Source organism: Megascapheus bottae, chromosome 34, assembly GCF_031878675.1.
Source record: "Megascapheus bottae isolate mThoBot1 chromosome 34, mThoBot2.hap1, whole genome shotgun sequence".
Taxonomy (NCBI): Eukaryota; Metazoa; Chordata; class Mammalia; order Rodentia; family Geomyidae; genus Megascapheus; species Megascapheus bottae.
The window spans coordinates 2612001-2624455 of record NC_143542.1 but is presented as its reverse complement, the minus strand read 5'-3'; the positions used below and the strand labels follow the sequence as shown (position 1 = coordinate 2624455).

Here is a 12455-nt window from a genome sequence, read left to right as displayed (position 1 = left end):
GAGGCAGTGATAGAAGGTTCAAGGTCTTAGGGAAGTGGTCTAGGCCAAAAGCAAGACTATCCAAAAACTGAAGTAAAGCTAGGGCAGGAATATGGCTCAAAGAGTAGCATGTTTGCCTAGTAATCAATCACAAGACCTTGAGTTCAAAGCCAAGTACCACATGGGAAAAAAAATATATAGTGGTAGAGGGCAGACATAACAGTAACGTGTATGTCACCACAGGATTTATTGCAAAGTAAAACAACCAAAAATGTACCTTTCCTCCAAATTTCTTCCTCCAGAAAGTTTCTTTCAGGACTTCAGATGATATGTAGTACTTTAATTCACCTGTGGTTAGACAAAAAAAAAAAAAAAAAAGGAAGAAAGAAAGGAGAGCTGGGCACCAAGGCTCATGCCTGTAGTCCTGGCTCCTCACAATGCTGAAGTCTGAGAATCACAGTTTGAAACCAGCCTGGGCAGGAAACTCTGTGAGATTGTCTCCAACTAACCATCCAAAACACAAGAGTGCCATAATTCTCCAGAGGGCACTGACCCAGCCACACCTACATTAGACAGTTTTCTGGACCATGACAAGCCTTAGCAACTATGTTCCCCCTGGCCATTGGTGGAGCCGTTCCTTTGGTAACCCAGCAGCAGGCCTGTAATTGGTACAAACAGCTCTTCATTTGCATAGAGATCACCATGATTGGTGCAGAGTCCTTTATTTACATGAAGGTCTTCAATGATTGGTGCAAATACCTTTGCCACGCCCCCTTGTGGGCCATAGATAAACAGGCCGTTCAACTCACTTTTGGAGTTAACAAGTGTCAACCTTCCTATGGTGCCTGCATTATTAGGCTCAGTACATGAGAAGCCAGCAACATTTGACTATATGGAAAAGGAAGCAAAGCAGTATCTCCATGGTTGCAGCAATGGTGAGAAAAATGACCACAGTAAATCTTCAGCTTCCTTCTCAGGAAGCAGGTTGCTATCACATGACTCAACACCTCAATCCAAATCGCATGGACAGTATGGTGGGGGGGGGGGACCCCTTAGCTGGAAGCTATTTGGAGACTTACCAAGACGAAAAGACAAGTGAGGGAAGGTACCTGTGCCCTGGATTCTTGCAGCAGGGCTTCTAAAACCTTGGGATGTCCACAGTAATAAGTGAGTCGTTGAGGCTCAGCGTGGTGGCTTGAGGGGTAGGGCAGTAAGTAGCCTTGAGCTGAAGGACTCAGGGACAACGCCTAGGCCCAGAGTCCCAAGCCCCACCACGGACAAAAAAAAAAAAAAAAGAGTCTTTGTTATGAGCTAATGCTGATGATTTAATGAGTTGCCAGGCATTTGCCAGGCAAATGATCTATCACCTGAGCTATGCAATCACCCCCAAAATTGTTTATATAAAGAGGACAAGTGTGCATATTAATAGTATGCATTTTAAGCTATTTATTTATTTATTTATTTATTTTGGTCAGTCATGGGGCTTGAACTCTGGGTCTGGCTGGGTGCTGTCCCTGAGCTCTTCAGTTCAAGGCTATCGCCCTACCCCTTGAGCCACAGTGCCACTTCAGATTTTCTAGTGGTTAATTGGAGATAAGCTCCTCTTGGTCCTTAGTGCCCAGGCTGGCTTTGAATTGCGATCCTCAGATCTCAGCCTCCTGAATAGCTAGGATGACAGATGCCCAGTTTAAGCTCTATCTTAAACTGTGAACCTGTCATCCTGACTACATAGGAGGCTGGGATTAGGATTGTGATTCTAGGCCAGCCTAGGCAAAAAATGAAAAAGAAAAGTGAGATTTTTATCTTAATGGAAGAAGCTGGGCATGGCGCTGGTATGTGCCTGTCAGGTGTGATGAGACATAAAATGAGTGGATTATGGTCCAGGCACAAAGTGAAAAATCTCCAAATCATCAGTGCAGGAAAAGGGATAGAGGCATGACTGAGCAGTACAGCACCTACCTAACAAACTCAAGGCTTTGAATTGAATACCAGTTCCCAGTACAAAAAAAGAAGAAAAACAAAAACGAAAAGGGCTTGAATTTAGGTCCCTGGCACTGTCCCCAAGCTGCTTTTGGCTGGCACTCTACCACTTGAGCCACAGCTCCACTTGGGGCTTTCTGTGGTTCACTGGAGACGAGTTTCCTGGACTTTCTTGCCCGTGCTGCCTGCCTACCGTGATCCTCAGAGCTCAGATTCCCGAGTAGCTGGGATTAGGGGGTGCGCCTCCGGCACCCCACCAAGTGTCAGAGCGGCTGGGAGAGACGCGGGGAAGCGCGTGGCCCAGGGTGGGCCTGAACACCCCGTCGGGGGCTGGAGGGGGGCGGCCAGGGAGTGGTGGGGAAGGGCCAGCCCACCTCGCCCGGCCAGGAAGGTGGCTCGGATGGGCCACAGCAGCAGAGCCGGCTGCCCGCCCCATTCAGAGGGCCAGGAGGAGGGGTCCGAGGTGTGCGCCCCTGGGGCCTTCTGGTTTCATCTAATCGCTAATTAGCCACACTCTGTACCCCTGCCAGGGTGGCTCTGGGGCCACGTCGGCCTGGCAGCGGCCGGCCGGGAGCCGGGGTCCTGACTGCGCTCCTGCCTGGAGCGGAGGCGCACGCACCGAGGGCGCGGCCCGGGGCGCCGGCGGGGAGGCGCCCCCCCCCCCCGCCCCCCGCCGCCCGGTGAGTGTCCGCACCTGGAAGGGTTAAGCACACCGAGCTGCCGGCGGCCTAGAGTGGCGGCGGCGGCGGCGGGCCGCAGAGGCGGCGGGGGGCGGCGGGCGGCAGCGGGGGACCGGGGCGCGGGGGGCGCGGCGGGGGCGGGGGACAGGATGCGGATGCCGGGGGGACTTCCTGTGCCGGCCCCCGCGCCCCCGCCCCGGCCGCTGCCCGCAAAGACGCGCGCACGGGTGGGCGGGCGAGCGCACGGGGACTCGGCTCCCCCCGCCCTGGCCGCTGCCGTGCGGCCCGGGCCGCCCCGGGGCTCCGGGGCACCTGTGGCCGGTTGTCATCCACGCGCCGCGTCGCCCAGGCCACCCGGCGGGGCCGATCCGGGGCTCCGGCCGCGGCCCTGCTGCACTTCGCCATGGTCTCTCCGGGCCAGCCTTGAGTCCCGCGTCCGATGATCCTTGGGCTCTGCCTCCCGGCTCCCCACCCTAGAGTCTCCCCAACTACGTCCCGGGACTCCCCTCCGCCCCTTCCCCCGTCCCCGGGCTACCTCGGCAGCCCTGACGGAGCGGTCCCTCTTCGGATCACGCTGAATGGAGGCGCCTCCCGGAGGAGCCGGCTGAAAACCGGCCTCCACCTCGCAGCCTCCGCGGACCACACCTCCCCCTCGGTAGAGAAATGCCGCACCAGGTGAGGCCCGGGGGACCCGCGCCGGGCGCAGGGACGCCTCCCTTCCGAGGGCCCGCGGGAGCCACTCAGCCTGGGTACCCCGCTCGGAGGCCTGGCCCCCTCTGGAGAGCGGACTCTGGGGAGCACAGGCCATGGGGTGGCACCTGCCTTGGAGGGGGGGGTCCGATGATCTGGACAGCTTGCTTTCCAGGGAGCTGGGGTGGCACCAGAGCCATGTGGCCTGCTGGCGGCCTTGGAAAAGCTAGGCAAGCCTTTACAACAGTCTGGGAGGCAGGAGACCCCGGAGACGGACAGAATTGGTTTTGGACCTGGGTGCCCCGTGGCGCACACCTGTCATCCCAGCTACTCAGGAGGCTGAGATGGGAGGATCGTGGTTCAAAGCCAGCCTGGGCACAGAAGTCCATGAGACTCTTATCTCCAATGAAACCAGCAGAAACCCGGTGGCGCTGTGGCTCAAGTGGTAGATCGGTCAGTCCAGAGTTGAAGTCCCACGACCGAGAAAAAAGAAGAAAAAAGAATCGGTTTTGGAAGGGCACAGGGAGATAGCCTGTCTTTTCGGACTCCAGATATTCCATGACTCCATATCCTTCCTCTTGTGAGGGACTGGATTTCAGTAAGAAACAGCCATGTGGTGAGCCTTGTGAATGTGGTTTGTTTTGTGCCAGTTGACTAGTCTTGAACTCAGGGCCTTACCTCTCACTCTCTGGGCTTTTTCCACTCAAGGCTGGCACTTTACCACTTGAGCCATGCCTCCAGTCCAGTGTTTTTGCTGATGAACTGGTGATGGAGTCTCACAGGCTTTTCTGTCTGGGTTGGTTTTGAACCTCACCTGTCTAAGTCTCAGCCTCCTGAGAAGCTAGGATCATAAGCATGAGCTACCAACATCTGTTTCTCACTGTTGTTCTAAGGAACAACCTGCCCTGGAGACAACACCCCCTCCCCTCTGAACAGCTTTCCTTTTTTTCCTCTCAGCACAGCTGGCTACCCAGGATCCTGGAGTGAACACCAGGATGGAGCCGGGGCCAGACAAAGAAACCAGCGTATTGGAATTTCGAAGTCAGGGGGTTGCAGGTCCAGGGCCGGACCCCCTGTCAGGTGAGGGCTGGAGTTGGGGATTAAGCCCCAGGGAAGAGCTTTGACAGAACTTTTGTATTACTGTGGCAGAGAGCAGCCCCTGGGGTGTCCAGCAAGTTTGTCCTCTGGCTTTGTTAGGCTGTTGCTAGTGAGGGGATTCTAACTCTCCCCACCACCCAACCTGGCACCTGTGTTGGGTTGAAGCTGAGGGCCAGTTGCCTCTACTCCTCTCCTCTTACTGCCCCTGGCTCTGACCCCAGTTCCCCAGATGTGGTAAGATATGAGAAGAGATTGACAGGGTGTGATATACTCAGAGGAGGTAGGAGTAGAAGATATCTAAGAGTCAGTGGACTGCTAATATGGACATGTTTTTAGGTCTTTGTCTACTATTCTAACGAGTACAAATGTTTCATGAAACATGAACTCTATTAGCCTAAGCCAGAGTTATTAGAAATATGTGGGGGGGAAGTGTGTGTGTCTGGGAATGTGGCTTAGTGGTAGAGTGCATGCATCAGTACCATATAAACAATTTTAAAAAATTAGAAAAGCAATATATATATATATATGCACACATGTACTTAGGAGCCTGAGATCTGAGGGTCCTGGTTTGAAGACAGCCTCGGCAGAAAAAAATTGAGACATTCTTATTTCCAAATAACCAGCCAAAGCTGGAAGTAGAGCTATAGATGAAATGGCACACCAACACCCTTGAGTGAAAAAGCTGAGCGAGAGTGCGAGGCCCTGAATTCAAGTCCCCGTACTTGCACAGAAAAGAATAGGAAAAAAAGAGAATAGGATTTTTTTTTGGTTGGTTGATTGTGGGACTTGAACTCTGGACCTGGGTGCTGTCCCTGAACTCTTCAGCTTAAGGCTACAGCCTACCCCTTGAACCACTGTGCCACTTCCGGTTTTCTGGTGGTTAATTGGAGATAAGAATCTCATGGACTTTAGTGCCTGGGCAAGCTCTGAACCCTGATCCTCAGATCTCAGCCTCATGAAGAGCTAAAATTACAGATGTGAGCTGCCGCATCCAGCTAGGATTTGTTTTAAATATCACAATATTAATACTTAGAATGAGAAACTGGATGCGGATTTTACATTGAAGGAAAATGTAGCAGTAAGGTGCCTCCTGTGTTTCCAGGCACAAGACTGGGGTGCTATATCTATTCTAATTCTCATAATATCTCTGGGAAGTACATAGGGCCTTTTGCAAAAGTAGTAGCCAGTGTTGCCAGGGGTTAAGCAATTAGCCAGTGTTTGTGTTGATTTGAGGCTTTAAGTTAGTCCTTTACGTTCCTGAATATCAATCGAAACCTCTTCCTATCTTGGAGTGTTTTAGTGGAGACAATTAGTATATTTCCAAGCTTGAAGGCATTTACAAGCATCTGCCAGGTTCTAGAGACTCATCTGAGCCCAGGGATGACCACTAACTGAAGAGTGAGGACCGCACTGAGAACCACTTGAAACCTGGCAGTCTCCCTGGCCCTTCGGTGATTTCTAGAAGCTGTTTCTTGGCAACCATTCCAGGCAGCCTTATAGAAATGCTTTATTACTGACAGGCATGGTGGCAAACTCATAATCCCAGCTAGTCAGGAGACAGAGGTAGGAGGATCACAGTTCAGTGCCTGCCTGGACAAAAGCACGAAACCCAATCTGGAAAACAAACAAAGCCAAAAGGGCTGGAGAAGGCGGAGGGTGTGGCCTCGTGGTAGAGTGCTTGTTTACCATGCATAAAGCCCTGGGTTTGATTCCTTGGTAGCACATATACAGAAAAAAGCCAGAAGTGGTGCTGTAGCTCAAGTGGTAGAGTTTTAGCCTTGAGAAAAGTCAATGACAGTGCCCAGGCCCTGAGTTCAAGCCCCAGGACTGGCAAGAAAGAGTTAGAGACAAGGTTCAGTTGGTAGAACACTGAAACAATAAGCACAAGACTGTGAAACCAATAGGCAGTACTGGACAAAACAACAAAAACAACAAAGAAAAAGAACCCAAAATGTTGTACTCGGGCTGGTACTGGTGCTTGAAATCAGGACCTCGTGCTTTTGCTTACCTTTTTTTTTTTTTTTTTAAGTGGATCTTGGAGCTTGAACTCGGCCTGGGCACTGTCCCTGAGCTCTTCAGCTCAAGGCTACTGCCCTACCCTTGAGCCAAGCCCCACTTCCTGTTTTCTAGAGGTTCATTGGAGATGAGAATCTCAGGTCCTTTTGTGCCTGGACTGGCTTTGAACCTTGATCCTCAGATCTCAGCTTCCTGAGTAGCTAGGATTACAGACATGAGCATAGGCAGGCACCCAGCTTGCTTGGCTTTTTCACTCACAATTGGTACTCGACCACTCTACCACTCATGCCAGCTTTTTGCTGGTTAATAGGATAAGGGCCTTGCAGGTTCACCTGTGCTGGCTCGTCCAGAATAGCTAGGATTGTAGGTGTGAGCCACCAGCACCCCACAAAGGCTTTATCATTTATAGAGAAGGTGATTTTCATTTATTCAAGGTGTGACCCTAGCTCAGGTGACTTTAGCACGGAGTTGATGGCTTGGCAGTTGGGACAGCAGCCAGTTCACTGACTTCCACAGGAATGGTATGAGCAGCCCTTGGAACCAGCACTGGTCAGGGTGCCAAGGTCTAAGCACAGAGCTTGTGTGGAGAGAGGGACAGAGGAGGAGGGCTCAGGGAGCTGGGATCCCTAAGAATGAGGTGGCCATAGTGCAGGCTCCTTCCCCTGGCATTTCAGATTCCACCAGGATGCCGTGATCACTTGGTCTCATGCCTTGGGGTTCCCGCTGATCCCTCTCTATTGTAACCTTGAGCAGCGGTGCATGGACGGGAGGGGGTCAGGTCCTGGGATCCCCCTGTAGCTCTTTCTCTCTGGCTTCCTACCATCCCACTACAGATGGCAGTGGTGGAAGTGACTGTCAGGAAGAGGCGCAGGAGGGGAGCAGCAGCCTACGACCCCCAGCAGTCTCTGCCTCATCTGGGACCAGTACCATCACGGAGGAAGCCCGGTTGCAACAGCAGGACTTGCAGCAGCCAGAACTGCAACAGCAACCGCAGCTTGAGAAGCTCCAACCGCAGCAACCACAGAACCAGCCAGAATCGCCTCAAGAGCAGCAACACCATGATGGGCAGAAGCAGCTGTCTCCACTACAAGAACTGCAGGAAAGCCACCCATGCACACAGCACCATGGACTGGAGCCTCAGCTGCAGGTAATGCAACAGCAGAGCCAGGAGCAAGTGCCAGAGCTGCCACTGTTGCAGAAACAGCAAACGCAAGAACAGCAGCTGCCACAGGAACAGCCGCAGAAAATGCAAGAGCAAAGCCAAGAGCCACCGCTGTTGCAGAAACAGCAGGTGCCAGACCAACAACTGCCAGAGGAACAGTTGCAGAAAATGCAGGAGCAAAACCAAGAGCAAGTGCCAGAGCCACAGCTGTTGGAGCAGCGACAAGAGCAATTACAGCAGCAGCAAGTGCAAGGTCAGTGGTTGCAGGAGCAAGGACAAGATCAACAATTGCCAAAGAAACAGCCTCAGAAGCAAGAGCAATGTCTAGTGCAGCAGCAGGTGCAATTACAGCAGCTGGAGGCACAAGATCAGCAGTTGCAGAGGCAGCTAGAACAAAGTCAACAATTACAGCCAGAGCACCAGCTGTCACAGCCAGAGCAGCAGCAGCAAGTGCAAGAGCAACAGCTGTTGTTACAGCAGCAGCAACAGCAGGAACAGCTCCAGCAGCAGCAGCAATCGCTGCAACAGCAAGAACAGTTGCAACAGCAGCAGGCACATCAGCTGTTGCAGGAGCAGCTGCAAAGGCAGCTGCAACACCAGCTGTTGCTGCAGCCACAAGGACAAGACCTATTACAGCAGCAGCTGCTCCAGCAGCAGCAACTGCTCCAGCAGCAGGAGCAGCTGCAGCAGCAACAGTTCCAACAGCAGCAAGAGCAGCTGCAGCAGCAGCAGCTGCTGTTGCTGCAGCAGCAGGAACAGCTGCAACAGCAGCTGTTGCAGCACCAGCAGCAGGCACAGCTGCAGCAGCAGCTCCTGCAGCAACAGCAGGTGCACATACAGCAGCAGCTGTTACTGCAGCAGCAGGCACAGTTGCAGCCGCTGCCACCACCGCCGCAGCCACAGCAGCAGCAGCCTCCACTGGAGCCAGAGGAGGAGGAGGAGGTGGAGCTGGAGCTCATGCCGGTGGACATGGGGACGGAGCAGGAGCTGGAACAGCAGCGGCAGGAGCTGGAGCGCCAGCAGGAGCTGGAGCGCCAGCAGGAGCAGCGGCAGCTGCAGCTGAAGCTGCAGGAGCAGCTGCGGCAGCTGGAGAAGCATCTGGAGCAGCAGCAGCGGCTGGAGCAGGAGCGGCTGGAGCGACAGGAGGTGCAGCTGGAGCTGACCCCGGTGGATCTGGGCGCGCAGGCGCCTCACGGGGTGCAGCTGGAGCTGACCCCGGTCCCCCCGGAGCTGCAGCTGGAGCTGGTGCCGGCGGCGGGCGGCGGCGGCGGCGGTGGCGGCGGAGCGGGCGTCCCGGGGGCCCCCGCCGCCGTGGTGGTGGCGCCTCCGGGCTACGTGGTGCTGCAGGAGCTCATGGTGCTGCCCGCCGCCGCCGTGAGCGCGCCGGCCGTGGTGGCCATCCCGGGCCCCGCGGGCAGCGCGGCGCTGGCCCCGGCCCGGCAGCGGCGGCGGCGGCGCGCGCGGGACCGCCCTACCATCTGCGGGGAGTGCGGCAAGGGCTTCAGCCGCAGCACGGACCTGGTGCGGCACCAGGCCACGCACACGGGCGAGCGGCCGCACCGCTGCGGCGAGTGCGGCAAGGGCTTCTCGCAGCACTCGAACCTGGTGACGCACCAGCGCATCCACACCGGCGAGAAGCCCTACATCTGCTCGTACTGCGGCAAGCGCTTCAGCGAGAGCTCGGCGCTGGTGCAGCACCAGCGCACGCACACCGGCGAGCGGCCCTACGCCTGCGCCGACTGCGGCAAGCGCTTCAGCGTCTCCTCCAACCTGCTGCGCCACCGGCGCACGCACTCGGGCGAGCAGCCCTACGCCTGCGAGGACTGCGGCGAGCGCTTCCGACACAAGACGCAGATCCGCCGGCACGAGCGCCAGCTGCACGGCGCCGGCCGCCCGCGGGGCCTCGGCCTGCTGCGCCCCCCGCCGCGCGCCCCGCCGGCCTCCGGGCCCCGCGCCGGCCGCCGACAAGGCCCCGCCGGGACGCGGGGAGCCCAGGCTGGGCCCGGGGGCGGCGGGACCGCGGCACCGACACCCCCGGGCTGTGACCTGACCCCGATTGCGGGCCTTGATCCCGGTCTCTCTGGACATCCTTGAGTATCGACGGGAAAGCAAACTTCCTGTCCTCCCCCAGACCCCTGAGGTGTCTCAGGTTCATAGATTCACACACACACACACATACCCCGTCTCTACCCCACCCCCAACTAAAATCCCCTCCCCACCCCCCAAGAGATCCATCCCTGTGGCTGGAAACCACTCATTCTCCTTTGAGAAAAGTGGATTTCAAAACTCGCCGTCTGATGTGGACCGATCGCTAACCAGGGAATAAAATACACGCACCACGAGACACAAGTGGAAAAAAAGAGTGGGGTCAGAGTGGAAATTATTTCAAGAGAAAAATGGGCTGGCGGGGGAGAGGGGTGGGGAGAAGGGAAGGAGCCCCATGCTGTGCTGAGAACTGAGCCAGACCTTGATTGGCCTTGAAAAGTTCTTGCTGGGGTGGAAGTCCACCAGGCACCTGTAATACTCGCTACTCAGGAGGCTAAGACAGGAGGATACAAGCCTGGAGGCCAGGCCTGGCGTTTGGCCTAGTGGTAGAGTGCTCGTCTAGCATGCACGAAGACCCAGGTTCAATTCCTCAATACCACATACATAGAAAAAGGCTGGAACTGGTGCTGTGGCTCAGGTGGCAGAGTGCTAGCCTTGAGAAAGTCCAAGGACAGGGCTCAGGGTCTGAGCTCAAGCCCAGGACTGGCAAAAAAAAAAAAAAAAGTTGGAGGCCAGTCTGGAGAGCAAAGTCTGTGAGACTTAGCTAAGGAAGATCCCAAGGCTCTGAGTTTTCAAGCTCCAGCTCTTCCTCTCCCTTTCCTTCTCCCTCTCCCCCTCCTCTTCCTCTCCCTGCTTCTCAGAAGCCTGGTCTAAGACCCATGGGGATGAAAGCAGCCCTGAGCAGTGGAGTCCAGTGGAGATTCTGGACTTAAGCTTCTTGCCTTGTGGTAACCTGACATGGAGGGGTGGGAACTCTCTCTGAGCTTGAAGGCCAACTGGATTATATATGGATGCCATTGAATCCCCAGGTCACACCCCACCACTCTCTAGATCTGCAGATACAGAACATATTTCTGTAAAGCTTACTCAAGACCTTGCAGAGTTCTCAAGGTCAGTTCTCAAGGTCAAGGAAAGTTCCCCCCCCCTTCTCTCTCTCTCTCTCATGCTAATATTGGGGTTTGAACTCAAGGTTGCATGTTCCTGCTTGGCCTTTTTTTCTTCTTCTCAAGGCTGGTGCTTTCCTACTTGAGTCACAGTCCACGTCTAGCTTTTTGTGGTGACTGAAGGGTTGCTATGGAAACGTTTCCTTATTCACAACCAGGTGAGATGACACATACTTGCCACCCTAACATCTTGATAGGTGTTAGTTGGGCTCTCCTCCTTTTCTGTCTCCCCATGTGTCTTCTTTGTTCGCTTGCTAAACAAGAGCAAGTTCCAGGATCCATCGTGTGTTTCTTCCTTCTCTGTCTATACGCTGAGCCCAGCTTCTTCCAACCCCTGGCTTTTAAACGCTATTGATCATAAATAGATGCCTTGCTACTTGTGGCATGATAGCTCCTTTGGGAAGCAGAGGTCAAGAGGGCTGTGGCTCAAGGCCAACCCCGGTAGGCAGTTAAAGAACACCTCCTCCCCCTATCTGAACAAACACGCTTACATTCTTCTCATCCTAATTACATGGAAGGGAAGAAGGATAGAGGTCAGGTCTATGCTGCCCCCAGGAAAACATATGAAGATGGGAGTAAACAGTGGCTCAATGATGGAGTGCCTGCCTAGCAAACCTGGGGCCCTGAGTTCAAATCCTAGTACCAACCATCAAGAAAGAAAAGAGAGAAAATGCCGGGCCCCGGTGGCTCACACATATAATCCTAGCTCCTCAGAAGGCTGAGATCTGAGGACCATGGTTTGAAGTCAGTCCAGGCAGGAAAGTCCATAAGACCCTATCTCCAATAAACTACCAAAAAAAAAAAAAAAAGCCAAGTGCTAGAGCTCCTGCCTTGAGCAAGACACTTATGGACAGTGCCCAAGCCCTGAGTTCAACTTCCTAGACCAGCACCTTCCAAAGAATTAAATAATAATACAAAAGGAAGGGGTGGGAATGCACTGATAAGATTCAATGCATATTCTACAAAATTAAGAGAATTAGAGGAAAGGTGAGTTGGGAGGGTTGGGAAGAATGATAAAAGGGGTGATATTGATCAAGATGGCATATTCATTGATTACTTTGTTGCATGGCAACTCCTTTGCACAGTTACTTTAAAATAATTTTTTTTGCCAGTTCTGGGGTTTGAATTCAGTGCATGCTAGACAAAGCACTCTACCACTAAGCCACATTCCCAGTCCAAGATAAAATAATTTTTAAAAAGGGAAAGGAAGGAAAAGAAAACATGTTAAAACCAAATTCTCAGTACAGAATTAACTCAATTCTAGGCTAGGCATGATCTCAGCTACCTAGGAGGTAGAGGTAGGAAGATCTTGCTTCCAGGCAGGTCCTGGGAAAATTAGTGTGGGAACTCCACCAGAAATATAACCTAAAGCAAAAAGAGCTGGGCGCATAGCTCATGTGGTAGGGAGTCTGCCTAGCAAGCCCAAGCCACTGAGTTCAAATCTCAGCAACATACACACACATACACACTGACTCCATTATGCACAGACACACAGATTTATAGTGAAGTTGTTGTGAGTATCAGACAATAGGAAAATAGAGAACATTCTGCTGAACAGAGTTAGGGTTCTTGCCGGGTGCAGTGACTCACACCATAATCTTAGCTACTCAGGAGGCTGAGATCTGAGGATGGAGGTTCAAA

The 12455-nt window shown here is 53.8% G+C and overlaps 1 protein-coding gene across 3 annotated transcripts; it reads left to right on the top strand.

The window, feature by feature from the left end:
- The first annotated feature begins 776 nt into the window (after window positions 1–776).
- On the top strand, window positions 777–9965 carry Znf853 (zinc finger protein 853). Of its 3 annotated transcripts, none has more exons than XM_090324230.1 (3): window positions 777–914; window positions 4287–4409; window positions 7277–9965. In XM_090324230.1, exons 1-3 carry the CDS (start codon window positions 818–820, stop codon window positions 9697–9699), a joined length of 2643 nt encoding a protein of 880 aa, XP_090180356.1. In that variant the 5' UTR covers window positions 777–817; the 3' UTR covers window positions 9700–9965. The 3 variants fall into 3 exon arrangements, with proteins under 3 accessions (XP_090180356.1, XP_090180358.1, XP_090180357.1); XM_090324232.1 differs by lacking the exon at window positions 777–914 and adding an exon at window positions 3254–3314; XM_090324231.1 differs by lacking the exon at window positions 777–914 and adding an exon at window positions 3260–3314 and having other exon boundaries at window positions 4292–4409.
- Window positions 9966–12455: the final 2490 nt, after the last annotated feature.